Here is a 26880-nt window from a genome sequence, read left to right as displayed (position 1 = left end):
ATCACATCCTGGAGTGGAGTCTGATAACCGGTTCAAAACTAATTGAAGTTCCGGCAAAGAAAATGAACACGCTAAGTTATTATTAATATTAGAGTTATCTGATATATAAGAGTATGTATAAGGCAATTGGTCAAACTTAGGAACCATAGTGGGTGCGATATTGTCCAAAAAAGGATTAATCCATTCTTGCGATGTATAATTTCTAGATGGGGCTATAAAAGAAGATCTAAACATTCTTATATTTTTCCAGATTAGGGAGGATGGCGAATCAGGCGAAAGCTTGGAACAAAATCTTTTCCATCCCTCTTTTTTCTTTTTCCGAAGAAGCCTTTTAGTGGCCGCTTCAACATTTTTATAAAATAAATAACTATGCATGGTCAAACATTGCTTATTAAGTTTTTCTGCATCATTTCTTTTATTGACAGCTTCTGTACATTCTTTGTCCCACCATGGGGGAGAAGATATTTTCTTATGGGCAACATTCTTTTTGGGGATATGTTTATCTGCAGCTGCTAAGTATGCCGTAATAAGGTTATCATACGCCTTGTTTATGTTGTTATAATCATCAAGAGTAGATAAACTTGGAAAAGACATAATTTTCGATTCGACTTCTTGACTAAACAGTTCCCAATCATAGTTATTTAATCTGAACTTAAATAACGGCGGTAGTGGATTAAAAGTGCCTGTTTTACCAGAGGGCAAGGAAATTAATAAGGGATAATGATCACTGCCACAGGACAGCGTTAAACATTCCCAGTTTAACAGTGAAGACAAACTGGCTGATCTAAGTGTTATATCAACATAACTTGGGGCTTGACCCGGAACTGGGCGACGAGTGGGGGACCCATCATTCAGAACACAAAGATTATGATCATTTATTATCTCCATTAAGCCATTTCCCATGCCATCATCGTTGGGTGCTCCCCATAAGAAGTGGTGAGCGTTGAAATCCCCTAGAACTACTATTGGTTTGGGTAATGATTGAATGATTTTGTCTAGTATAGGCAGAACAGATAAATCCTTTTCTGAAATGTACACAGATAGATATGTTACCTCGCCTACTCGGGCAGCCACTGCTTGTAAAATATCCGAGTTAAAAGCTGGGATTGGCAAAGAAGAAAATCTGTGATTATTACGAATTAAAAGGGCTGTGCCACCATACCCATCATGTCTATCATGTCTGAGAATATTAAAACCGGCCATACGGAAATTGGAACCTGGAACTAACCAAGTTTCTGATATGGCTAGTAAAAAAATATTATGTGAATTAATTAAAGATATAATTTCATGTTTTTTAGGAACTATGCTTTTACAGTTCCACTGGAGGACTCTGTCCATATTTAAAAATATTGAAAATTGATAGTGAAATATTATTTATAAGTGAAAGAGCAACGTGTTCTGGTAGTTCTGAATTAGCAATAATATTTATAAGTGTGGATAACAATTTATTTAGTGTGTCAGAAGATGGCAACTGTGTATCCTTTTCTTTCTTGGATTGCAAAGCGGAACCTACTTTACCTTGAGACTCATCAAATAAAATGCTGCGGATCAATGATTTATATTCTGATTTGTCATAACCCTTATTTGAAATAGATGCCTGTTTAGGCTTCTTTATAACAGTTTTTTTGTAAGAGACAGAATTTGAACTATCTACATCATTTAAACTTTGGGCAGATAGTGGAATAGATGATGTTATTTGCGAATATGATTTCTTTACAATAGGAAACAATTTAGAGGCTTCTTGGTATGAAATGGGGTTTTGAGACATATGTTTTTTAATATTTGTTTGTCTACTAAACTCAGGGCAAGATTTGTTTGTAGCCATATGTTCACCTCTACAGTTAACACAAGAAAAAGTCTCAGTATTACAAGCCAGTCCGCTGTGCTCTCCAGCACATTTATTACATCTAGGTTTGCTCCTGCATTGAACACGAGTGTGTCCAAAGCGACAACAATTGAAACATTGTACCGTTGGATAAATATACTGTTCAACTGGAATACTTGAAAAAAAGGAATACACTCTAGAGGGAAGAGACTGTCCGTCAAAAGTTAAGACCACAGTTTGAGTAGGAATCCATGAAGTTCCATCTGAGTTGACAGACTTCCTGTTTAATCTACGGGATTTGATAATTTGTCCATAGCCTTCTGGGATTTGCAGATTGTCTACAATGTCCTCATGAGTCCACTCCTGAGGGATACCCTTTATCAAACCCATTTTACATATATTATATGTAGGAATCACTACATTATACAATGGATTCATAGACATGTTGGATATGAAAATATTGGCATCACTATGTGTTTTAAAAGTTATTGCCAGGCGATTACGACCTACTCGTTTAATTCCATCCTGTAAGATATTACCAAGATTGCTTTTCTTTAGAAAATTTCCAAATTTAAGTGGGTGCAGTGATGTAGTACTATTAGAATCTGAGATTAAAGTAACATGGACCATATATGGACCAGGATCCTGTTCAGTGTATTTTTTTCTGTAAACAGAGTCAGCCATTGGGGTCTCAGATGGTGTCATAGAAGGACTCGCTGAAGTAGGCTCTGGTGAGGTCTGTACAATTTGGCGAGGAGGCACTATAAGCTTATTTACGTTATTTGCAAGATTTCCCGCCAAAGCCTGCTGCAGCGGGCGCAACGAAAGTTGTTTGTCCGAGATCTTTGGTTTAAAAGAATTAACAAGTTGTTTCTTTTTTTGGGATTTCTTCGATTTAACGTTGACAAATTCAGATACGTTGGAAAGGTCGAACTCATCACAGAAAAATATTGGTTGGCTAAACCTTGAGTTAGTCGTATCAGTTGTCTCCTCAGTAATATTCGGATCCGGGGGATCCGTTCCCGCCTCCAACTCCATACTATCTACGCTAAAGTACTAAAATATACAATTATAAACTAAACATATATACAGTTATAAACTAAAATATGCTACAATATCTACAGAATATCAAATTAAATTAATTAAAAAGGATATGAATTTTTTAATTGGCCCTCTTCTCAAGTTCCGTCCCAAATTTTTTGAAGATTCCCGCCTCTCACAACCAATCATAAAAGCACCACAAACTTTTACTTGGTTTCTATGGTCGAATTGAGCAGGCAAAGGGAATACCGCCTAAAAGGCAAAGTCATTAACACAAAAAGCGGAAAGGATAAATAAAGTAAAAAAATAAAAAATAAAAATAAACAAAATGAGAACTAACTAGGAGTCTTACTAGGAGGCTGAGTATTATTTGGTGGTTCAAAATATGCATGCACTATTTTTTCAAAAAGTAATATGTGTTAAAAATACAAAGCTCTGTAGCCAAAAAATACAAAGCTCTGAAATTATTATTTTTTTGCCTTGTAGGCAGACGAGCATACGGCCCACCTGATGGTGAGTGGTTACCGTCACCCATGGACTTCAGCAATGCCAGGGGCAGAGCCAAGTCGCTGCCTACCGCAGACTTTATAACTTTGCTTTAACTTTTGGTGGGTTGTAATTTTGTATTAAAAACTATTCAAATCGAACATAAGACATGAAAGCGTTACTTTCATCGACAATGCCGGGTGACAGGTTTACTTTTGTATTAATTTTATTACTATAATCATCGTAATCATTGTAACATCTAACAGCGAAGAAGTGAAATCCAAAAATGAAATGACGACTTTTTGCAATATCCGTTTTTATTGAAAGAAAACCTATATTTTTGTAATGATTTCAATCTGTCGTTCTGTTTAAGCTGCGATCAGTTGTTCAAGCGATGTGCGAGGTCAAAACAGATAATTCAGAGAGAAAATAATTCTGATTATAGATGCTTTGTGTTCTATTACTATAATTATTCATTTCTATTTGTATTGCCAGTTTAATTATTTGCATTGATTAAAAAAGATTCTAAATAATACAATAAGCAAACAGGGGGCAATACACAATAATACAATGTAATTTAACTTTTTCTTAAAATAGACACGGATGCGGCCCTTTATTACAAAATTCTATATTAAAGGTTATTTTCTTTTTGCTATCCATTTGGACAAAGTAAATAAAAACAAAAACAAAAGATAGGTATTATTTACTAAAAATATTATAATATATCGAAAGGTGTCGCAAAAAAAATCCTACAAAATGAAGTAAAACAAAATTTATTTTTGACCCATGTTACAGTTAGGTACAAGAGCAGAATCTATGCAAGATTCCGATTCTTGATCAAAAGATAGGCCGGGATCGCAACTCAACAGACGTGGATATCCTCTATGGCAGACAATGTAGAAGCTGCAGCTGTTGCCATACCTAGAAATAATAGTGGTATTGTTAGCTTGATTAAAATTCTCGATTAATTCTTCTACTTGTTTTTCCTTTTTTTTGTTTTTATTGCTTAGATGGGTGGATGAGCTCACAGCCTACCTGGTGTTAAGTGGTTACTGGAGCTCATAGACATCCACAACGTAAATCCGCCACCCACCTTGAGATAAAGTTCTAAGGTCTCAAGTGTACTTACAACGGCTGCCCCACCCTTCAAGCCGAAACGCATTACTGCTTCACGGCAGAAATAGGCAGGATGGTGGTACCCACCAGTAAAAAAATCTTATTTTTATATGGCAATCGTCTTTTTGCAATGCCTTATTCGTATCCGAAGCTCAATTAAATATTAAACATATGCATTCCAGATATATTTGTTCTATTCGGTAAAACATAATGTGGAGCCTGCTAAAAGTGGTCGATCAATATAGTATTCAAATAAAATAAAATCATAGCTCTCTCATACTAATAAATCAGGTTGTACTTATATTTTAACTCGCTTTGAATTAGTGTAGACTTTATGTAGGTAATATGTCATTTATAAGCTGATAGCGACTATGTACCTAATTATTAGGTACATAGTGTCTATGTACAAATAATTTAAGTTAACTTTTACGCGGTCGAGAAGTTAAAAAACTCGCACTAAACACAAAGATTCCCTATACTTACTTACTCTCAAGGGCGGATCCAGCTTTGGCGCCAGGAGGGGGTCACATAGTCGTGGGCAAGTTAAGAACTTATAATTTAATTTTGATAACAATAGATAATATATAAATCATTATGTTCTTCAATTAGTCCAAGTTAGTTCAAGTCCTGGAACTAGCTCAGGGGGGGGTCATGACCCCCATGACCCCCCCCCCCTGGATCCGCCGTTGCTTACTCTGAAGTTGTTAATCTTAAGCTGTGTTAGAGCTGTAAGCGTCTAATATTTGTGTTAGTGAATCATACTATTAAATTCGATGTGTTAACATTAATATTTTCATGCATTATCATGTCAAAGTTAGATGCGCATGGTATACATACTATTTGCGTTTCATTGTATTATTGAGTAGTGAGCTTTTGTGATTTATTTTGAGTGAATGCATTGAGATAGAAAACTTACCTGTACTTATGCATGGTGTCTGAAAGATCGCCGACTTCGTTTATAGGTGGAGTTGGACACGTGAAATTTTTGAACGCTGAAATAATAAAAAAAGCAATTGTTGAACGAACGTGGAATAACAACGAAAAATTGAATTGCCCTAAAGTTAAAAGAGAATTTTGATCAACAGTATGTCTCGAACCGTTTCCAAAGGCTAGGGATATATGGCGGTTTTGAAAATTCATAAAATGATCACATGAAGTCGTCGTGGCCTAAAGTATAAGACGTCCGGTGCATTTGTATCTACCGATGCACCGGTGTTCGAATCCCGTAGGTGGGTATAAATTTTTCTAATAAAATACGTAAGTATTAAATGTTCACGATTGACTTCCACGGTGAAGGAATAGCATCGTGTAATTAAAATCAAAACCCGCAAAATTATAATTTGCGTAATTACTGGTGGTAGGACCTCGCGTGAGTCCGCAAGGGTAGGTACCATCACCCTGCCTATTTTTGCCGTAAAGCAGTAATGCGTTTCGGTTTGAAGGGTGGGGCAGCCGTTGTAACTATACTGAGACCTTAGAACTCATATCTCAAGGTGGGTGGAAGCATTTACGTTGTAGATGACTATGCGCTCCAATAACCACATAACACCAGGTGGGCTGTGAGCTCGTCCACCCATCCAAGCAATAAAAAAAATTAATCTTTATTATCATAAAAATATACATATAGGTAGCGCACAATATTTATGGTATCACAATTTTTTAGTAAATGACAGCTACTTATTCTTAACTTAGCAAATGATTAATGTTTTGAATTTAAGCTAGATCAGTGGTTTATTTTGTGTTCTGCATCGGGAAAGGTTTCGTTCCATCTTGTTCCAAATGTTTCAAGTTGTGCTTAACGTTGAACGCGTTTGACGTATTTGTGATAGGAAATTATTTTGATTCGATACTTTAGAATGACTTACCATCAACATTGCAAGCCGGTACGTTCTCGGGCCAGTCACAGCTGTTTTTATCGAAGTTGAACGCGAGGCCGTAAGGACAGTGCATTATTGTTGGTTTTCCCTCGTGGCACATGATATAGTTGCTGCAATTACTCTCTTTAAGCGGATAAAAACCGTATTCATGTGGGCATTCTGCCGTCGGATTTGCGTATTCTGAAATATTTATTTTATATTGTAGACTAGTAAATTTGGAAGAAAAATGTATGTGGTATCTATAAAAGTAATCAAATTACGAACGCTTGATGGACCCCGATGTGCATTGAACGTCTGAAGGGTATGCGCACGGATAATCTGGCCATTGCGTGCTCGATTTGAAATGTAGCCCGTCGGGACAACTTTGTTTGACGGCTATACCTTGCTGAAAAATAATAAACGGTTTAAAACTGCTCACATCTATTATTTGAGAGATTTTCAATCAACATCATGCTTTACCTTGCATTCAATGTAAGTGTCGCATTCATTAGTTACAGGGTAATAGCCATAGGCCTCTCTGCAAACGAAATCAGTCGTTTTCGGATATGACGCGGCATAAGTCATAGGCGGTGGAGGCTGGCGTACATCTATTGGCTTTTGAGCGGGAAAGAGCGTGGGCTGTGGTGGTTGTGGCCAAATGTTTGGATAAGGAGTTGGTGGTGAAACTGGTAAAAGCACCGGTGCCGGTTGAGGGTTAGGTTTAGGTATCTGGATTGGATGTGGCTCGAGCCTTGTTTCAGTTTCTTGTGTCACAAAGCTTATTGGCGGCACAGCTGGCTGTGCTGAAACTGGCTGAAGCTCTGATAAAGGAGTAGTTGTCGTTAGGAATTCTGTTGGCTGTGAAATAAGAACTGGAACAGGTCGCGGTGTTATGTTTGGATAAAGTGGATGTTGTGGTGGTAACGGTAATTCTCCTTGTGGCACAGAAACAAAGTTCGGTTCCGAAATTGGAATTGATTGTGGCTGGGATATAGGGTTAGGGATTGGTTGAGGAGTAGGACGAACTGGCAGTATTATTGAGGCAGGCCTGGAACTTATATCTGGCTGTAGTTCAATTGTTTGTCCTGTTATCGGGCTTGGTTGTAGGCCGGGTAAAGTCGATATTGGTACTTGTTCGGGTTGAGGCTCAGGAACGGATGTATTCGTCGATAAATGACCTGGTCCAAACAAAACGTTTTGTTGCGCTGTTACCGAAGGATTTGGCGGACTTGTTTCAGGCTCGTTTGATTTCTGGGACCCAGTATACAGAGGGGATGTTGGAGGTTCAGTTACAGTTGTAGATATTGTCCACGGTGTTGTTGGAGGAGGCCTTGTGACTGATACTATAGAAAGAGGAGGAGTTTGCGATGACACCAATGCGGGCAGTGGTTTATCTGTTGTCTGAAATGTATTTGATTGAGGGTACGGATAGTTAGTTTGAATGGGCTGCGGAACTGTGGGTCTTGCTTGACCATCTGTTATTCCTGTAATGTGCGATGTCACTCCTGTTCCACTTGGAAGAAATGGTGGTATTGAAGTTCCCGCTGATGCTCCCGGGTACATTATGATTAAATTGGGTGAGATTGTTGCATTTATGATGTGCGTCTGTGTCGGTGTCGTCGGGAAGTATGGTCTCTGTGTTGATTGCCATGGTCGATATGAATTAATCAGCTCCGAATTGCTGGTAACTGTCAATGATGGTGAAGGATCTGCGTTACTTGTAATTGTCCATGGTGATTTCGGATATGGCGGCGGAGTTGAAGAGGTAGTCACTGAAGGCGGAGTCCAGGGATTAATTCCATTTGTTGGTGTTGTCCGGGATATTACAACCGCAGGTTGTTGTCTTCCTGGGAGAAAATCTATCATAATAGGTCTGGATACCGTCCGCGATTGTGCCAGAATGTATCGTGGTTGAGGAGAAGCAGATTTGATAGCCTCTGATGTAGTGATGCTTGGACTTTGGTCCCGAACGTAAGAAGTCCCATAGTAATGTAAGCCGCTCTGTTGTTCCGCTGCATTTACTGCTGTGATAATCATAATAAAAACATTATAATATGGTATAAATATACCGTATTAGCGTTTTAGCGGCACAGATACATTAAATAAAAGAAATAGAATTAAAAGTTCTTACCGTGGTACAAGAGTGGCAGAATAAGAATGAATTTGAATTTTGACATGACTTCTAACATAATTCACGTATAAAATGAAACTGGTGTTGGAGTGCTACTGAAAAGCCTTTTAAATAATTGTAATATAATTAATGTTAAAAATAATTAAACAAATGTTAATTTAATGTGTTTTTAAATCGATTCATCGATAGATAAATAACAAGTTGAATGGAATTTGGTTGGTTTTGTATATTTTTATGACGAAAAGAGAAATCAAGATTTGCTTATCGCCGACGTCGTTATATTGAAGTTCGTTATATTAAGGTTGCACTGTATTTACGCAATCTTGTTCTCTTCTTCAAAGACCGAGTAAATGATTGACTGCCACATTGACAGTTGAGAGTTATTTTTGTCACCCACCCTTTACTTTTCATTTCCAAACTCTACACTTCTGCTCTATTATCTCTATATAAACACCGCAGTCTAGATATCAATTGCCTAGAGAAAATTTGCTTAAAATGTTCATTTTTGTATTTAAGAGAAATGCAGTTCCTGTCGTCACTTAGTTTTACGCGGTAGGTTCGAGGTTGAAACATATGTTCGAGTTCACTTCTAATATAAAGCTTCTACCAGAACCCACAAAGCAAACACCGCCCGTCTGGAGACATAACAGTTTACCAACCAAGACAGATTCCCAACTTCGTGAGAAAGGCTCAAAAAAAATGTTTTTTTTTAGATTATTGCTTAGATGGGTGGACGTGCTCACAGCCCACCTGGTGTTAAGTGGTTACTGGAACCCATAGACATCTACAACGTAAATGCGCCACCCATAATAAGATCTAAGGTTCTAAGATCTCATTATATATACAACGGCTGCCCGACCCTTCAGACCGAGACGCATTACTGCTTCACGGCAGAAATAGGCAGGGCGGTAGTACCTACTCGCGCGGACTGACAAGAGGTTCCACCATCAGTATTTACGCAAATTGTAATTTTGTGGGTCTGATTTTTATTACACGATGTTATTCCTTCACCGTGGAAGTCAATAGTGAACATATTTTGTTGAGTACGTATTTCATTAGAAAAATTGGTACCCTCGTGAGAGTCGAACATCAGTGCATCGCTCAACACGAATGGACTGGATGTCTTATCCTTTAGGCCACGACAGCTTCAGGATTAACTATCCTGGGTAAATAAATTAAGTCACAGTTTATGTTTGCTGATGGTAGGGGATTTTGTGAGCCCACGGGCAGCATGGGCAGGTACCACCTTGTCTATTTCTGCCGTGTAACCGTAATGCCTCTTGGTTTGGAAGGTGGGGCAGCCGTTGTACTCTAAAAGCTGAGACTTAGAACTCATGTCCGAAGGTGGGTGGTGGCGTTTAAGTTGTAGATGCCGATGGGTTCGGTGAAATCTTAACAGCAGCTGGGCTGTGAGCTCGTTCACCCATCTAGCAGTAAATCTACTTAGTCTGGCCATAAATACTGTTACAATGTTTATGAATGTAATAAGATAAAATAAGTTCAATGATGTGGGTAGCTTAGGATGTAGATGTACGTATTGCGTACCTACCTATTTGGCAGCAACTATGATTTAATAAATTCGTTGGGGCAATTTCTCCTAAATATTTAATAAATTTGTATAAAATTGTAGGTTTTTTTGTTGAAAAAATAAAGAAGATAGGTGTTCTGCACAGAGTTTTCTTTATAAGACACATACTGGTATTTGTAATGATTTGGCGGATATGGTCGGTTTGTGATCTGGTAATATTTAAGAAAACTCAAAAGCTATCCTCCCTATCGCTTTTGAGGAAGGATAAAATATCGTGATAAGAGATAAGAGGCATGAAATTCGAAGAGCCTGACCCTTCTTGTGATGACCTGATCTTAAGTAATCTCTTGCATTTCTAATCTTTTACGAAGATGGAACCCCATTTATGTCGTAAGAGAAGCAATAAAAACGCGGTAGTTTTAAAACGCAAATCATAAACACATTTAGGGGGCTGTAATTTCGCCAATAAAATTTACCTTATTTTGTGTACAAATGGCAGGTCATATTTCGGTGAGCTTGGAAGTAATGCAATGGAGATTTAGATCTTTAATGGTATTAACTAGACCCCTTACTATTAACATCACGAGGGCCTTAAGCTATTGCCTCATCGATGCCTTTGAAGAAACATGTTTTAATTTTGGCGTTGGAATTTTAAGCACGTCACTTTTGCAAATCAATAAACAAAACAGTACGAGGAATGTAATTTTATTTTTGAAAAAACAACGTATAGGTTCAAATTAGTTCATATATGATTCTTGTCATTTGTGTTTTGCGTTGCATTGCACTGGACTCTGTCTGCGTCGACGCAGAGTCCAGTCGTGGGGTCGAATGCAAGACCGATGTCGCAGGACAGCAATCTAGCCCGATTTTGCTCACAGGAGAAGAAGTAATAGCAGTTGCCTTCGTACCTGTCAAGAAATTACACAACTAAGTAAAGCCTATCTTAAACTATACTAATATATAAATCTACAGTGGTTTTTACGGATGTTCCGTTATAACTACTGAACCATGCATCCGATTGACTTGAAACTTGGTATCCATGTAAAAATACATGCAGTTAATGGATAGGCTAACATTTATATGAGTGTTGGACTCCCTACACCAGTTGCGGGGGCGTTAATGAAGAGAATCTTTGTGAGAAATAATAATGTTAATTTTAAATGCCCAGCAAAGCGGACGGGTAAAGCTAGTGGATTATAAACTTCTTCTTCTTCCTAGCGTTTTCCGGGTCTAGTGCCAGGGTCTGTTTTCCTACTTAAATTCCTCCACTTTGCCCCGTCTTCGGCATCTTTCTGGGTGATGTTATTCTCCTCCACATCCGCCTTTACCACATCTAACCAGCGTTTCTTGGGCCTACCACGGAATCTTGGACCTGGTACGTAGAGTTTGAGGCACCTATTTCCGAAAATGTAAACTAAAAAAACAAAAACTTACTTGTAGTTTATCACATTATTCAAAGGATTGCCGATAGTATCCAAAGGAGCAGGGGGGCACGTGAAACCCAAGAATTCTGGAAAAAGATCATAAGGCATTAATGTAAATCGTAATATTTAAGCAGTAAGTATATAAAAATTGAATAGGAATTGTAATGGTGGAAGTTATTGGTTAAATAGAAAAGTATTACACACTTTCAGCATCACAGGAAGGTACAAGGTCGGCCCAGTCACAGCGGCTGAAGTCTGGATTGAATGCTAGTCCTGGCGGGCATACCATGTCGAAAGCACGACCACCTACGCACGTTCGGTACTGGCCACAATTGGTTGGCGAAGCGTTAGGATGCTGGAAGATGCCATATTGGTGCGGGCAATCCGGTGTTGTTTGGGCAGGCTCTGAAATATTTAATAAAAGTTCGGTAAATGTGGAAAGGCTAGATTGTAGTAAAATCCAAGAAAATTACACTAATAGCTTGATACAACATACGGATGTTCCCTCTTCCTACGCATGTCACTTCAACTGGATAACCGCAAGGATATGCCGGCCATTCCACGCTAGGATTAAAGTGCAGACCATCCGGGCATATCATGTTAGTAGCTTGATAGTCCTGAAAAGTTAAGCGTGTTCATACTTCGATTTGGTTTAGCACCTTAATAGCTTGGTATGTAATTTTTTTTTTATTGCTTAGATGGGTGGACGAGCTCACAGCCCACCTGGTGTTAAGTGGTTACTGGAGCCCATAGACATCCACAACGTAAATACGCCACCCACCTTGAGATACAAGTTCTAAGGTCTCAAGTATAGTTACATTTTAGAAGTAGACCCTTTATTGAAATTCAGAAAAGCTGAAAACTGCGCTAGTCTATACTAATATTATAAAGAGGAAAGATTTGTTTGTTTGTTTGTTTCGAATAGGCTCCAAAACTACTGGACCGATTTGAAAAATTCTTTTTCCATTAGAAGCCGACATTGTCCCTGATGAACATAGGCTACTTTTTTAATTTTTTTGTTTGTTTCATGTGTGTTTTAATGTTTCCGAAGCGAAGCGAGGGCGGGTCGCTATCTATACTATAATAATAATAATAATATTATAAAGAGGAAAGATTTGTTTGTTTGTTTGTTTCGAATAGGCTCCGAAACTACTGGACCGATTTGAAAAATTCTTTTTCCATTAGAAGCCGACATTGTCCCTGATGAACATAGGCTACTTTTTTTTATTTTTTATTTATTTATTTTTTTGGTTTCATGTGTGTTTTAATGTTTCCGAAGCGAAGCGAGGGCGGGTCGCTAGTAATACATAAAGTTAGAAAGTTTCTTACCCGACATTCAATGTATGTATCACAATTCGCGTCTGATTTGTAATAACCATTGCGGGCTTTGCAGATTACGTTCTGGGCAGTAGCAGCAGCGGGTGTTGATTGGACATGACCTGTAAACAGTATTGAAAATTAATACTTAGACATGAAAGACACCGAAAATACAATATTAATACAATGAATTAATGTACATACTTGCAGCTACCAGCAAGGCGAGGTAGATGTAGGAGAGCATCCTGTTTCTTTGAATAGATAGCGTATTGACACGAGTTCTACTCTACAAGCGAATGCTAAATAGGCAACGGCCAAATCGCAATTTATACAGAATTATTGTCATCAACAAACGATTTTTAATTACACTTTAATTAAGTAAACTATCTAGTACATTACGGAAATTCAAAATAGCGGTTTTTTTAAAGATGTAAGTAAGTATTTGTATCATTATGAAATCGATCGCATTTTTTGTGCGGTTACATTACAGAAGCTGTTTAATTGTCATTCCAATCTTGAGAAAATGGTAAGAAGTAAGTGTTCAGTATATCATGACGTGAATGAATCGATAAAATTAATGAACAAAATCGATATGTTGGACTTGAACAAAATCTTTCTTAGCTTATTTGGGTCTTTGAATGAGGTGTGCCAATGATAAACGGCTGTCAATCATATGTCTTCATTGGGTCGTGCATTATTTTTTATATAAAACGCAGAAACCCTGATAGCTTCGAAAGGCTCATCGTGAATGGTAAAATAAAAGTCAAGAGGACTAGAGCCCGAAGCCCACGGTGAACGTATAGCATCGTGTAACAAAAATCAAACCCGCAAAAAATATATTTTGCGGAATTCTGGTGGTAAAACTTCTTTTTTTTATGATTGAAGGATTATTGGTAGCCCGGAGGCCTTTCCAGTTTCCAGGAGGGGTGGGATTTGCTAACTGCTGCCTGAGCGCCTGCGAAGGATACCTAACAACTCAAGAGCAGTTGCTTCGCGAATGAATCGACTACGGGATCGGAATCGCGACCCGCTGAGAAGATCCGCCGAGAAACTCAGCGGGTTGGTGTAGGCGGGCGATTAGGTTGCACGTCGAACTCTTTACTGAGTTCGACGAGTACGGTTGCTGGAATCCCTAAGCCTGCTTCTAGTGTTAGAGTTGAAGGCGTCTAATGCAAAGGTTATTTATTGGTTCTGATGGATCCGTAAAGACGTATCTAGGGCGTTGACGGTGACTGGCTCCTGCGTGATCATAATCGAGGAGTAGTCAGCGGCGGTAATGATAAGGTGGTTATCATGACGCATTGCCTTATCGAAGTACCGTTGATTTTGTCGAACCCCTTTGCAACGTTGAAGTACAGAGCTCCCGTGTATAATGGTTTTGGTCAGTAAAGCCCTACGAGAATGTGCTCCGTGAGCCCGTTTACGTGAGGCTGTGCACCTGTAGTACGCATGAGTGATTTGCACGGAATCCAAATTGTTCATCGATGAAAATGCCCTTGGATGAGAGGAAGTCTCTGAGGCGTTTGTAGAGCAGACCCTCATACAGTTTGCCTAGAGACATGAGGAGGCTAATCGGCGGATGGTTTTTGGGTTTACCGGGTTTATGTATGCCGATAACGTCCGCTTCTTTCCACACCGCGGGAAAGATACAGTTCGTCATAGCGGCATTGAAAATAGATGCCAACATCACGATGAGTTGGGCGAACAGAAGTTTAAAAACGCGGTTATATATACCGTCGGAACTGGGAGCCTTACGAGGACGTAGGCCTTTGATTAGATCTTTAACTTCTATCGGGGTGAGGTAAAGCATCTTGTGAGCCAGCACGAAGGGTTCCGAGGAGTGTCGAGATTTACGCTGTCATGTTGTTTTTACGTTCTACATAACACTAGGCAGGCCGTGAGCTCACCTGCCCATATATAGTCATAAAAATTGTATGCAATTCCCATACGGTAGAAGTAAAATCTTCCCAAGTCCTTTATCCCATTCTCTCGCGGCTAGATCCTATAGATGACGCTTTTTAGTGTACCTAGCCTTTACGTTTCACTGAGTTTCAAATTACAATGTTTTAAATAACAATAAGCGACACGGCGTACCGTATCTTTACCAAACTATCTTTTCATTGTAAATAATGATATTGCCTTCCTACATCCGCAAAATATGTTTCGTATCTAATTCATTTAATATTACAAATTTAAATAGACTATTTTGAAATTAAAAAGCTTCATCTAGCGTCAGTGAGATAGATATAATGGACAAATTTGACGCGCGCCTCCGTATTATTATTATCTAGCGACCCGCCCTCGCTTCGCTTCGGAAACATTAAATTTTATTATTGATAAATGAGTCCCGCGATCTTACTGTCGTCGGTTATTGTGGAAGCGCGGCTGTCGCCGCGGGGCGAAGCTGCTAAAAAAAAGTAGCCTAAGTTACTCCTTATATCATCAGCTACCTATCAGTTAAAGTCTCGTCAAAATCGATCCAGCCGTATGTATAAACTAAGAACCTAGCAAAAACCGCAACATGGCTTGTAGTTTAGTGCAACTTTCTTGCTCGCAGATTTCCAAGATTGGTCTAAACCAACTCAGCTTGAATTCGTTTGTAAATAAATTTGCTAGATATTCCACCTACTAGTGCATCCAGTACGTAAGGCATATTAAGGGGCCACTACACATTCAATTTAAAAAAGTTTTAGTCGTCGTGGCCTAACGGATAAGACGTCCGGTGCATTCGTGTTGAGCGATGCACCGGTGTTCGAATCCCGCAGGCGGGTACCAATTTTTCAAATGAAATACGTACTCAACAAATGTTCACGATTGACTTCCACGGTGAAGGAATAACATCGTGTAATAAAAATGAAACCCGCAAAATTATAATTTGCGTAATTACTGGTGGTAGGACCTCTTGTGAGTCCGCGCGGGTGGGTACCACCACCCTGCCTATTTCTGCCGTGAAGCAGTAATGCGTTTCGGTTTGAAGGGTGGGGCAGCCGTCGTTACTATACTTGAGACCTTAGAACTTGTATCTCAAGGTGGGTGGCGCATTTACGTTGTGGATGTCTATGGGCTCCAGCAACCACTTAACATCAGGTGGGCTGTGAACTCGTCCACCCATCTAAGCAATAAAAAATAAAAAAAAAAGTTACTGCATTTTTGGAGCGTGTTGAGGATTTGTGATGGGCATCACACCCGACAACTGGTATCACGCCCGTTAGTTTTATTTATATCTTTGCATGAACCCAATTACTTGAATCATTTCACTGCTGATTTTAAAAAGGCATAGAGCAAAGTATGGGAATTTTTAATTTACGTAAAAATAAAAATAAAAATTAACTACAAAACGTATTTTATTAATGTTATTTATTACATAGCTTTGTGTGACATAATTAATAACAAATTGCTTAATGAACTTGGATAAACAATTCCATTATTATTATTCTATGCTTCTAGATTTGATTATATTGAAACAGGAAGTTATTAATTACAAAAAATTGTAAAAATAGGTAACTTAATAATTAGACTAGACAAAATGTGTTTTAGAAATAGTCTTATTTCCAACCATTTTAATGTGCCAAGTGCAAGACTTAATTTCTATAGCTTAATGACGGTTTTCGTGTTAGCTGATACGCATTGAATTCGACTTCTTTGGCGAGCAGTTGTTTTGCGTCGTCCTTGGCACGGACTGCTGCGGCCCTTAGCTCAGCAGGACATGCTCCTACTTCATCGGCGGATACACATGTTGATGTTAGATCGTCGAATGCGGACTCACCACCGCAATAGAGGACGCGAGGATGCCCATCGATGCACAGGAAATACTTCTGGCAATTGTTTTCAGCCCTATAAAAAATAATGTTTTAATAGCTTATTTTTCTATTTTATTTTTATTTATTGCTTATATGGGTGGACGAGCTCACAGTCAACCTAGCATTTAGTGGTGACTGGAGCCCGTAGACATCTACAACGTAAATGCGCCACACACCTTGAGATATAAGTTCTAAGGTCTCACTATAGTTACAACGGCTACCCCACCCTTCACACCGAAACGCATTACTACTTCACGGCAGAAATAGGCAGGGTGGTGGTACCTACCCGTGCGGACTCACAAGAGGTCCTACCACCAGTGAATTGCTTAGCTTAGCTTATTTCAAGTTAGCTGTGGCAAGTAAAATCATAAATCTTCACCTGGTGCGGCGATGGGTCGAAATGTGCCAAAGATATTTCCACCAGTGCGTGGCAGGTCTTTCTTGACCTACCAACACAAGGTAGATTGAAATTCTTTAATTTGCAACAATATACAGTCGGTATTGAAATCTTACAAACACCTGAAATAATCGGTCCGCATCAGCGAGAGAGACATAGGACATAGGATCTGTTCCGCTAGGTGCTAATATGTATAAAATTGATTGATAGAAAAACATGTTACAATATCATAACAACCTATTAACGTACATCCAATCAATATAATATTATAATAAGCTATAAAAACAAATTCGTCGAATGTAATGAAAATTTTCGCAGGAGACTTTATTTGTAAAACACTTCTGACTACATTAAATTAAAACAAAGTTTCGGTGTCCAAATGTACTGTTAAAATTTATAAACAATCAAACCGTCAATCCAGTGAAAGTATTCAATGTTTTTGCTAAGATAAAATTGAAACATAAATATGAGGAAAACGGCTTATGTAAATGCAAAATACATATCTACTATCTACCTATCAATTTTTTTACTGTATTCGATCATATGCGTATACTTATCGAATACTGTAAATATTACATATAAATTTATCACTCGACAATAGCAATGTAGATATTGCGAACGCATTCATTAGTGGCCTGTTAGAACAAATTTGTGAACAACAAATTGGCACGCGCACGTAACTTTGGTACATACGATGCGTTAGCAAACCTCTGCTGGTATTTCTAATAACGAGGTTATATAAGCAAGGTCACCGCTCATCTTCTGACATTTAACCGCCCGACGACATCGGCTGACCGGTCGGCATTAGGTAACCTGTTCTCGGCGTCTATAACACTATCGCTTAATGAGCGAAGATTTATATATCTGCTTTAAAATCGCTACATATGCGTTTGTAACATACCTGTAGTATCTATATCCGGCTGGGGGACCAAGTTCTCTACTTATTGGTACTTCGGGGCAACGGAATCCGAGGAAAGCTGAAAAATATTTTTTAAATGATTATATTTTATTTTTATATAATGCGTTTATTTTAATCTAATGGAACTTACCTTCAGCATCGCAGTCAGCGACTTCATCAGGCCATTCGCAGCGGTAGGTCTCAGAATTGAAAGCCAGTCCGTCGGGACATACAAAATCGTAGCCTACACCGTTCACGCAGTTTCTGAATCCGCTGCAATTGCGGGCGTCGCCTAATTTGAAGTATCCGAATTGATGGGGACACAATTCTGTCGGTTGCGGTGGCTCTGGAATATATTTAAAATATGTTAAAAGAGTACTATAGGTACTACTACTACTACTTTACTGCTTCCAAAAGGCACCTAATCAGTTTCTGAAATATCTTTTGGACAATACTACTCTCAATCTGATTATAAACGGTTGTTAGATACCATAATACTGAAATCAATGTGCAGAAATATTTTCTAATCAAATATACCTTCACAGGGGTTTTTAAACCTCATGACTTTTCAATTTCACCATCGTATTACCAATAATAGAGCTGACAATAGAGGACACAGTTACATAGGAAATGAGGTCATATTATTAGTATGGATTTAAATAAGCTACTACTATGACGACGAAGAGGTACCTTTAGGTGGCCTTGATTGTGCATGCCCGTACCATCAAATTATCCTGAAGCGCTAAAGTGGTAGAATGGATGTATGATTATAGCCATAGGTATCCGACATACAGTACAATTCGGATCGTTACATTTAATGGCATCATCGCCATCGAATGTTATCGAGCTCTTTGAAATACTCACACGCTTTAGTAGGTACCTAATGAGTCGATTAAGAAGCGAATGCTCTGTACAAACCTATTCATCACGAGTATATGTGTCATCAGTACGTTACGTATTCAAGACCTGTATCGCAATGTGTAAAACCGGTACTAAAATAACAAAGTTTAAAATCAGCGATGACAAATCTTTGCGGCTTTGGGCAAAGGGAAAAATACCATATCAGGGTTGATCTCTGATATGTGCGCTTTAAAGAATCGGTTATTTTACTCACGTAGCGAGGATCGTTCGAGACAGGGAACTTCGTTAGGGTACTGGCACGGATATACATCGAAATTCACGTTGGGATTGTAACGGAGACCATCGGGGCATAGTTTCTCTTCAGCGGTTCCATTCTGTGTGCAAAATAGGTCATGTTTCAATATCACGCGCATGGTCCTTTGAAGCCGTTGGACCTTTATTGGTAACAGTCTTTTAGACTAAACTAATAATGTAATGTAAAAATGTTAATCTCTAAATCTAAATCTAAAAATCTAAAAATGTAAATCTCGGTAGGCAGCGGCTTGGCTCTGCCCCTGGCATTGCTGAAGTCCATGGGCGACGGTAACCACTCACCATCAGGTGGGCCGTATGCCCGTCTGCCTACAAAGGCAATAAAAAATAAAAAAAAAAATAAAAAGCGACCGCGCGGTCTCTTCAACTTCTTTTCCAAGTTTGATCATTTTCGGGAACTAGCGGGTATTGATACCCTGTCTATTTTTGCCTTAAATAAATTGTGCTTTTCATTTGATGGGAATTACAGTTGTTAATCTAATGTGTGAGTGGCTTCGATTGGATTACAATGAGGAAATCACGTTGCGATATCTCTGAGTTCCGGTGAACATTTAACATTATATCTGCCCATTTATGCTGTTAATCCATACCCATCTGTGATCTGTGCTTATTTGGAAAATCGAATAAATGTACATGGTTTCTTGTTAGTCATGATTAATTGAATATGCAATTTCGAAAAGGGCACATGTCGTATATTTTGTCAAATACGTTTTTTCATATACATGTAGTTTTGAGGCTTACTTACACCCATTTTATAATAATTCCAGAATTTTCAATTGCTAATTAACACTAAAATATATCTACAAAAAGTTAATATTTTAAATTTTGCCATGCTTTAGAAAATAATCAGTTTTTTTCATTTCCTGAACATTTTACATTTTCAGAGATGTGCCCTTTTCGAAATTGCATAATCAATTGCAACATTCCTCAGCTGCTGAGTTTCATCGTTGTCTCAATGCTAATTTTTGTTTCGAATCCTAATTCTGACCTATTTAAATCTTGTTTAATTTGAAGTAACATCTATAATAATTGTACCTGAATACAATATCGATATTACTTACGATGCATTCAATATATCTGTCGCAGCTTCCAGACACTGGATACCTTTCGTTCAGTTCCCTGCATTGTCCAGTAGGCCTGACGGGTGCTTGTTCCTGGTACTGATTTTGGAAGCGATTTGTCTGTCCAAAAGGTTGGTACTGTGTTTGCGTGTAAACTGTAACAAGTTTGAGTTACCAAATTATAGAATCTCAGGATGCATATGGTATGAAATGGTTCTTGTAACATTAAATCGAAAATTAAGTCTCATTGTATTATGGCTGTAAACAATCAGACAGTAATTGGCTGGATGTGGTACTCCCAACTCACAAAATGTCCTGCCAGTGGTGAACTTCGGGATATTATAAATTGTTGGTAGATTACTCAAAGAATGATATTGAAAATTCTTCTGTGAAACCCTTAGTTACCTTTTACGATATCAATGGCAGACGACGAAAAGATGAGGTTGTGCCAGAAGCTGTTGAAGCCGTGCCAGAATTATAAAAAGAGGAATGTTCTTGTGTTAAATAGTATTTATTCCTGTCGTTTATTTTATTTGAGTTACAAAACTCATGACAAACGAAATCATATAGTAAATGTATTGACCAAATTAATTTAGTCGAAGTCTCGAGTGATACGTGTCATCATGTGCAGTTTTGCATAATAGTTCAAATTGGTTCTTAAACTCAATACTTGATGTTGGCATTTGATTTATGCGCAATAAGTTTACATAATATCACATTATCAAATTTAATATGAGGTTTTGTGAGTTATCGCAAACCATTACTGTGAAATACTTTTTAGAAGATTTTGAAGAGTGACGAAGTTTATTCTTTAGGGTTTAAATTATTTTCAGACCAACATTCTGTAGATAGAGTACGTTAGTATGCTCAATAAAACTGTCGTACAGTATCCATTCCTTTATTCCCAGTGTAGGTAGACGAGTTTACAGTTCATTTAAGGGTGAGTGGTTCCAATCGCTAATGCACGTCAGTAATGCCAAAGGCACAGCCAAGCCGCTGCCTACTACTATTTTTTAAATAGCCTTAAACTTCACCACATGTAAACGTTTTACTTACTGATAGTATTGCAAGCCGGTATGTACCAACATGGTGCCTATTTCTGTCGTGAAAAATTCATGAGTTCTGATTTCAAAGCTGGGGCAGTCGTTATCATAGGTATCGACATTATCTCTCATGGGCGATTTTTTTTCGGGCTAGGAACCGAAACTTCGCAAGGTCCCCGCGCCTAGGGGGCGGTATGTGGGACTTGATGATCTGCTGATGTTGGGAGCAGACCCCGAGCCCAAGGAGTTTTAAGGCCCTACCGCACTAGACGACTCTCCTGCACTCTGACACCCGACGGCCGATCTCCGCCTGGAGTCAGAACCCGGTCAGAGTAAGGGGGTTCCCGCGGTCAACACCACAATCAGACACGCGGCGCCACCCCGAGGACGCTCGACCGATGGGTCGTCGAGGCGATAGTCGACGACCAACGACACCGGTCTGCGCGGTACGGCGGCCCTACCAGGCTGCTGGTGTTCCGGGATAGACTTGCATGGGCTACGGTAACCATTTAACGCCAGATCGGCCGGAGAGAAATCAATCACCCATGTAGGCAATAAGACAAAGCTTATTGAATCTAATCAGTAGCTCGGTAGAGATATCGTACTTTTGCTCTGGATTTTTTTCTGTATACTGTCCGATTTGCTCGACCACTTATTTATTTTTATTACACACAATGCTCTAGTACCGCAATGTAGTTTTATTAAAAATCAATAAATAATGAATCGAGGTAATAAAGTTGAAAAATTAAGCATCAACATTGTGTTTTAAAATCTATTTTCCTTTAGCACCTCTATTATAATAACCAACGCAAATATTTTAAGGATATCACGCTTCTTGGAATTTTAAATAAGCATAGTATTTTTTTATGTTCATTTCTGATGTCCTTTAATATTGGAGGTCAAATGCGAACGACTAAAGAATGTTTTATTTTGTTTTTTAAATGTACGTCAAAAGCACATTGAGGAATATTATTTTCTAGGTTTTTCAATACAAATTGAGACATACGACAGTATGTAAGTGCATTTAAATGTCTTCATTCTATAAATATATGAACTGTTGCTTAAGCTACAAATAAATGACACTTTCAAGATATTGAGTTTTTGTAAACACGTTTGTTATTAGGTATTAGTCTCAATTTTATGAAAAGTAGTTTTTTATTACTTTTCTATATTAAACGGATCTAAATTAGGCTTCTTTCTTATGTGCACTGAATATACACGAAATAAGAATAAAATACCCAGAGCGCTAGTTTTTGTTTTTGCTCTCTGTTTTTGATTATCCAACTATCCGAAAAGACCATCTATTTTGGCCAAAGCTACATTAGAAGAAAAAGGAAATCTTTAAAAAATATGTACGATCAAGGATTTCAAATAAAAAAAAGGAAATTCTATTGCAGATAGCATAAATTATAAATATTTATTTAATTTATAAATTATATTATTTATAAATTATCCTCAATATTTATAGATATCAGTAATGTTTGTACTAAAGCTAATCTTAGTTAAAAGACAGAAAACTCGCATAAAATCAAATAATAAATTCCAAGAAACGAGATTCGGTATGACCTAGAAGTTGTTTTTTTTTTTTCTCTCAAGTCTCATCCGTGACTGAACTAATATATTCGTTAATTTATTTGAATTTTTACATGCTATTGTTTAATTGTTTTACTATTGTTTTCATTGTTTGTAACAGGTCGAGCGTGAATTTATAAAATACGTAGTTCCTTGAAAAACTTAAGTACAAGTACATTGAAAAACTTAAGTGTTTTGAATTGGAATACAGATTCATTAAAATGTTTATTACATCATAACTTGTACCACGGCTAATAAACCACAGTTAATTTATTTTATTTAGATAATAATTGTTTTTATCGTAAATTTTTTTATTTCTGTGATTTAGTGCAAATTTATGAAAATTATCAATTAGCACGTTGACTATTTACGTCCACTCTTTCCAGGTGTAGCTCTCTTTTAGAAACCGCGGGGATATTATTATTTTTAAATTCAACGAGCTATATCTAATTTGAAATACAATTTTTTTTTTTAAATTGTATCTCGTACAAAAAAGTTTTTATATCAAAGATCGATTTGATGTTTTCAAACAACAATTATTAAATGCCACAATGAAAACAGAAGAAAAACGTTAAAGATTCCGTTGTCTATTAAATATGTGTAACTCACCAAAGGCGCAAAAGCACGTCAAGATCACAAAAGTCCTCTCCATGTCTGGACAACAGGTGTACTGACACGTTCGAACGATCTTCGCACGGACAATGAATGACACTACTTAAGAGATGGGGAGAAGCGACCTTGGTGAAGACCGGGTTGCGACACCCGGACTCATCTCAGGCCGCACCTCGTCTTACATCAGAGTTCTGTACATTGCAAAGCATCGCGCTTCAGAATTTTCTCGGAATTTTTTTAGAAAGGGCTAGCATAATCCATGTTAAATTTGTAACATATTACGTAATTACGAAGAGATCAATCCATCAAATCAGGGCAACATTAATGCTAATTCGTTGGATTTTAATTACTGGGTGAAGTGTTTAATGGAAAGTGTGAAAATTTTTGCTTACATAGGTAGATGAGCTCACGACTCACGTATTACCGGAGCCCATAGACATCAACAAAGTAACGACCGCCACCCATCTTAAGGTATGAGTTCTATGTCTCAGTTTTTATAGTATAACGGCTGCCTCACTTTTTAAACCGAAATGCATTACTGCTTCCTGGCAGAAATAGGCAGGTTGGTGGACCTACCCTTGCAGGCTCACATGACGCCCTACCACTACTAAAGAGAACTGATATTTTCGATGCCGAACCATTGAAGCAATGTATGACCGTTAAGATAGATTTGAAATTTTAAGCGAGGCAGATTTTTTGTAGAATAAATCGGCGATCTCTGACGAATGTCGCAGAATTTATAGCACAAGTCTCTAAGCCTCATTTAAAGATAATTACATAGAGAAAAGTCTCGCATTTGTTGTAGATTTGATTAAGAAGCGTGCATGAGTGAAACGAACGTGTTTCAGTGAGGCGAATCGTCTAAAGATGTGCACTACCTTAACTTATGGACGGTCAGAAGTTCTTTTTTTTTATCCTACCAAGCTGAGAGCCTTGAGAGGCTATTTCAGCGTAACCTTAACTAGTAGGTGAGCTCACGGGGCTCAAACCTGACGACGATGCTAGCACGAACCCTAGCAAGAGCCGTGCTTCGCAGAATCTACCACCGAATCGGAAACGCGACCTTGTGAGAAGATCCGGGGAGAAACTCAGTGGGCTGTGTCTGAGGGTTAATTTACTCGTCGAGCCCTTCGTCGCAAGCGACAGGTTCGACGAGAACGATGGCCGGCGGTCAGAAGCGGGCTCGTTTCGAATATGGCACATTGAGACATGACAGCGAAGTTTGATGTAGGCTTCAATTGGCCGGATTAAATGTCGACGGATATAACATATGTTCGAGTAACAAAACGTGGGTTGAAAAAACAATGACGCGTCACCCGCCGTACCAACATACGTGATCATTGAAATGTATTGCCACTAATCCAATATCATACTCATATATAATTATTTGGCATAGATAATCATACATAATGAATATATTTGACTAAATTTATGCAAAAAATCTGCTTAATAAATATTTGTGAGTTTTCAGATATATGTACTTATATGTATGCACATATTCATATGAAAACGTCTGTGCTGACTGAGTGGCAGCTCCGTTATCGTTTTTATTCGGTGGAACAAGGTTCATTGTAAAAAAAAAACTAATATTTCAGTTATTTACTACATTTATATAAAGTAATTCGCAAAACATCAGGGCAAGCAGACAGTTCCGTTCTGAATTCCAATTCTGCCCACGTTCTGACCTTTTGTACTGGTGTGAAATCGCTTACGTGGCATATTTTTGATTCTAATCAAATGAACATATCGTTTCAGTAGCAGTGAATACAATGTATTAAATTAGTAGTTCTCCACAATATAACATTAGAGTGAAATAAACGATTATGACCCAGTATAAAGACGTCCACGCACCCTCCCTGTATTCAAACTCGCATGAAGTTACTTAGTCCGCGACCGCGCCGCCTTCATTATCTGCGCCCTCTATCCAATGATCTGCACTCGGAGCAAAATGTCCCTTTGTTATAACATGACGTGATTTATGTGCGTGTGGGGTTCGCTAATGCGGCCCGCACCCACATAAACACCCAACAAATTATCCCGCCTCTTTAGATTAGTCGTAGTGGCACTTCACGACGATTTAGAACCCTTGTGTAAGTATATGACGGCAACGGCAGAATTCCAATCGCGACAGCGACGCGGCACGATAACATTGTTATTGTGGCCGCTGTTAACTACATTCCTGGCCCGCCTGCGGCTGCAATTAGCTACCATGGATTTCCTAGACAAGTTTTGATGGACCTTTTTTTTTCTTCTTTTTCTTAAATTGTTGGAGGAGCTCACAGCCACCCTGATGTTAAGTGGTTACTGGAGCCCATAGACATCTACAACGTAAATGCGCCACCCATCTTGAGATATAAGTTCTAAGGTCTCAGTATGGTTACAACGGCTGCCCCACCCTTCAAACCGAAACGCATTACTGCTTCACGGCAGAAGTATGTAGGGTGGTGGCACCTACCCGCGCGAACTCACAATAGGTCCTACCACCGGCAATGTAATTAATCTAGTATCAGTGCTAGTTTTAACGCTAGTAACAGCCAAAGTCGGTACTGGTCGAGCTCGTTGAATAGTTCGAAATGAGACTTAGCGCATAGAATCAGCTCTCTTAACTTCTCGCCGGACTATAATAATTGTTTCGGGACTCAAATCCCTTTGCAAATGTATTCGTAAAGTGTTCTCGAGTTGTTAGGACTCCTTTGAATGCGCTTGGGCACTTGTCAGCAAAAACCCTCCTTCCCGGTTAAGTCTTTGAGTTCCCCTATCCGTTACGATGAAGTTGGAAATGCCTCCTTGCACCCCCTCACCCCGAAAAACGATACATTCTATGGTTGACATTCGGAGCGGTAATATTGTTCGTTCAATGGCCGTATTTCGCTTTGAACAGTGAATTTTTGTTCGAAAATGTTATTGCTTGATTTCATGATTTCCAGTTACGTTAGTGATTTCCTATTTAAAACAAGTTTTAAAATTGATCACATCAAACAAAGTCAGTCAACATTATAGTCAAAAGTCAAATAATTTCCATTTGTGTTTCTAAAAATATATATGTGTATAATAAATCATAAAATACGCTTGGATGCGTTAATAAAATAGTAAAATGGTTTTTGAATTCATAATAGGAAGGCCTCTGGGATGTCTGAAATGTCAAGGATTGTAGATACCGAATGTACAATATGTATGTTAATTAGGTAATTTTCTCTCATAGTTATGGACGAATTAATGAACTATTTTTTAATTACCTATAGTATACGTCATGATAATTTATGATGGCGTATAATAAAAAAATAAGTCAAGGACATCTTTTTAATTTTGTTACCGTTTACCTTTCGTTTATTTCTATTTGAATTAGTTATATAATATTGATTATTCTATCTCCATATAATTCCAAGAGTATCTGCCCGTTATTTAAGTGTTTGTGCACGCTAATAATTAATCAATAATACAATGACTGAACCCATTTGATTGTTGTTCTAGCTGAAATCTTTAGAAATATTTGGGCTAGAATGTGCTTTATGTTCTATATTTCCTTAAGGATATTTAAATAAAGAGAATTTTTGAAAAGGGGTTACCGTATTTAAAATATTGAAATTACAGGTTTTTGAC

General features: G+C 38.2%; 4 protein-coding genes across 5 annotated transcripts; all 4 read right to left on the bottom strand.

Moving 5' to 3' along the window:
• Positions 1-493: 493 nt before the first annotated feature.
• On the bottom strand, positions 494-3191 carry LOC149501440 (uncharacterized). Its single transcript, XM_089733076.1, has one exon. The coding sequence runs from the start codon at positions 2861-2863 to the stop codon at positions 1310-1312; it is 1554 nt and encodes a 517-aa protein (XP_089589202.1). The 5' UTR covers positions 2864-3191; the 3' UTR covers positions 494-1309.
• A 918-nt stretch (positions 3192-4109) lies between these two features.
• Positions 4110-8620, bottom strand: LOC114247137 (uncharacterized). Of its 2 annotated transcripts, none has more exons than XR_016324299.1 (6): positions 8456-8620; positions 6805-8348; positions 6606-6730; positions 6334-6525; positions 5385-5460; positions 4110-4273 (listed from the first exon to the last, which is right to left on the bottom strand). XR_016324299.1 is itself a non-coding variant. In XM_028180002.2 (6 exons), exons 1-6 carry the CDS (start codon positions 8511-8513, stop codon positions 4126-4128), a joined length of 2139 nt encoding a protein of 712 aa, XP_028035803.2. In that variant the 5' UTR covers positions 8514-8618; the 3' UTR covers positions 4110-4125. The 2 variants fall into 2 exon arrangements, 1 of the variants encoding a protein (XP_028035803.2); XM_028180002.2 differs by having other exon boundaries at positions 6610-6730; positions 8456-8618.
• A 2052-nt stretch (positions 8621-10672) lies between these two features.
• LOC114247141 (protein obstructor-E) lies at positions 10673-13029 on the bottom strand. Its single transcript, XM_028180004.2, has 6 exons — positions 12929-13029; positions 12737-12846; positions 11904-12024; positions 11612-11812; positions 11418-11493; positions 10673-10891 (listed from the first exon to the last, which is right to left on the bottom strand). The coding sequence occupies exons 1-6, from the start codon at positions 12966-12968 to the stop codon at positions 10726-10728; spliced, it is 714 nt and encodes a 237-aa protein (XP_028035805.2). The 5' UTR covers positions 12969-13029; the 3' UTR covers positions 10673-10725.
• A 3021-nt stretch (positions 13030-16050) lies between these two features.
• On the bottom strand, positions 16051-23431 carry LOC114247140 (protein obstructor-E). Its single transcript, XM_028180003.2, has 6 exons — positions 23278-23431; positions 20054-20208; positions 18934-19054; positions 17971-18165; positions 17823-17898; positions 16051-16558 (listed from the first exon to the last, which is right to left on the bottom strand). Exons 1-6 carry the CDS (start codon positions 23318-23320, stop codon positions 16306-16308), a joined length of 843 nt encoding a protein of 280 aa, XP_028035804.2. The 5' UTR covers positions 23321-23431; the 3' UTR covers positions 16051-16305.
• Between the last annotated feature and the right edge of the window lie 3449 nt (positions 23432-26880).

Source organism: Bombyx mandarina, chromosome 15 (genome assembly GCF_030267445.1).
Source record: "Bombyx mandarina strain Sakado chromosome 15, ASM3026744v2".
NCBI classification, from domain to species: Eukaryota; Metazoa; Arthropoda; class Insecta; order Lepidoptera; family Bombycidae; genus Bombyx; species Bombyx mandarina.
The sequence above is the reverse complement of the archived record's forward strand: the minus strand, read 5'-3'. Positions and strand labels throughout refer to the sequence as shown.

Excerpts from the sequence above, each read along its gene's own strand:
- LOC149501440 (XM_089733076.1), bottom strand. The coding sequence starts at position 2,863 with ATGGAGTTGGAGGCGGGAACGGATCCCCCGGATCCGAATATTACTGAG.
- LOC114247140 (XM_028180003.2), bottom strand. The coding sequence starts at position 23,320 with ATGGAGAGGACTTTTGTGATCTTGACGTGCTTTTGCGCCTTTG. Across the intron at positions 20,209-23,277 it reads GACGTGCTTTTGCGCCTTTG|TTTACACGCAAACACAGTAC; the intron begins GTGAGTTACACA and ends AACTTGTTACAG. Across the intron at positions 19,055-20,053 it reads ACAGATATATTGAATGCATC|AATGGAACCGCTGAAGAGAA; the intron begins GTAAGTAATATC and ends TTTTGCACACAG.
- LOC114247137 (XM_028180002.2), bottom strand. The coding sequence starts at position 8,513 with ATGTTAGAAGTCATGTCAAAATTCAAATTCATTCTTATTCTGCCACTC. Across the intron at positions 6,526-6,609 it reads CACATCGGGGTCCATCAAGC|AATACGCAAATCCGACGGCA; the intron begins GTTCGTAATTTG and ends TAAATATTTCAG. Across the intron at positions 5,461-6,333 it reads ACCGGCTTGCAATGTTGATG|CGTTCAAAAATTTCACGTGT; the intron begins GTAAGTCATTCT and ends TTATTATTTCAG.
- LOC114247141 (XM_028180004.2), bottom strand. The coding sequence starts at position 12,968 with ATGCTCTCCTACATCTACCTCGCCTTGCTGGTAGCTGCAA. Across the intron at positions 12,025-12,736 it reads ATACATACATTGAATGTCGG|GACTATCAAGCTACTAACAT; the intron begins GTAAGAAACTTT and ends TTAACTTTTCAG. Across the intron at positions 11,494-11,611 it reads ACCTTCCTGTGATGCTGAAA|AATTCTTGGGTTTCACGTGC; the intron begins GTGTGTAATACT and ends ATCTTTTTCCAG.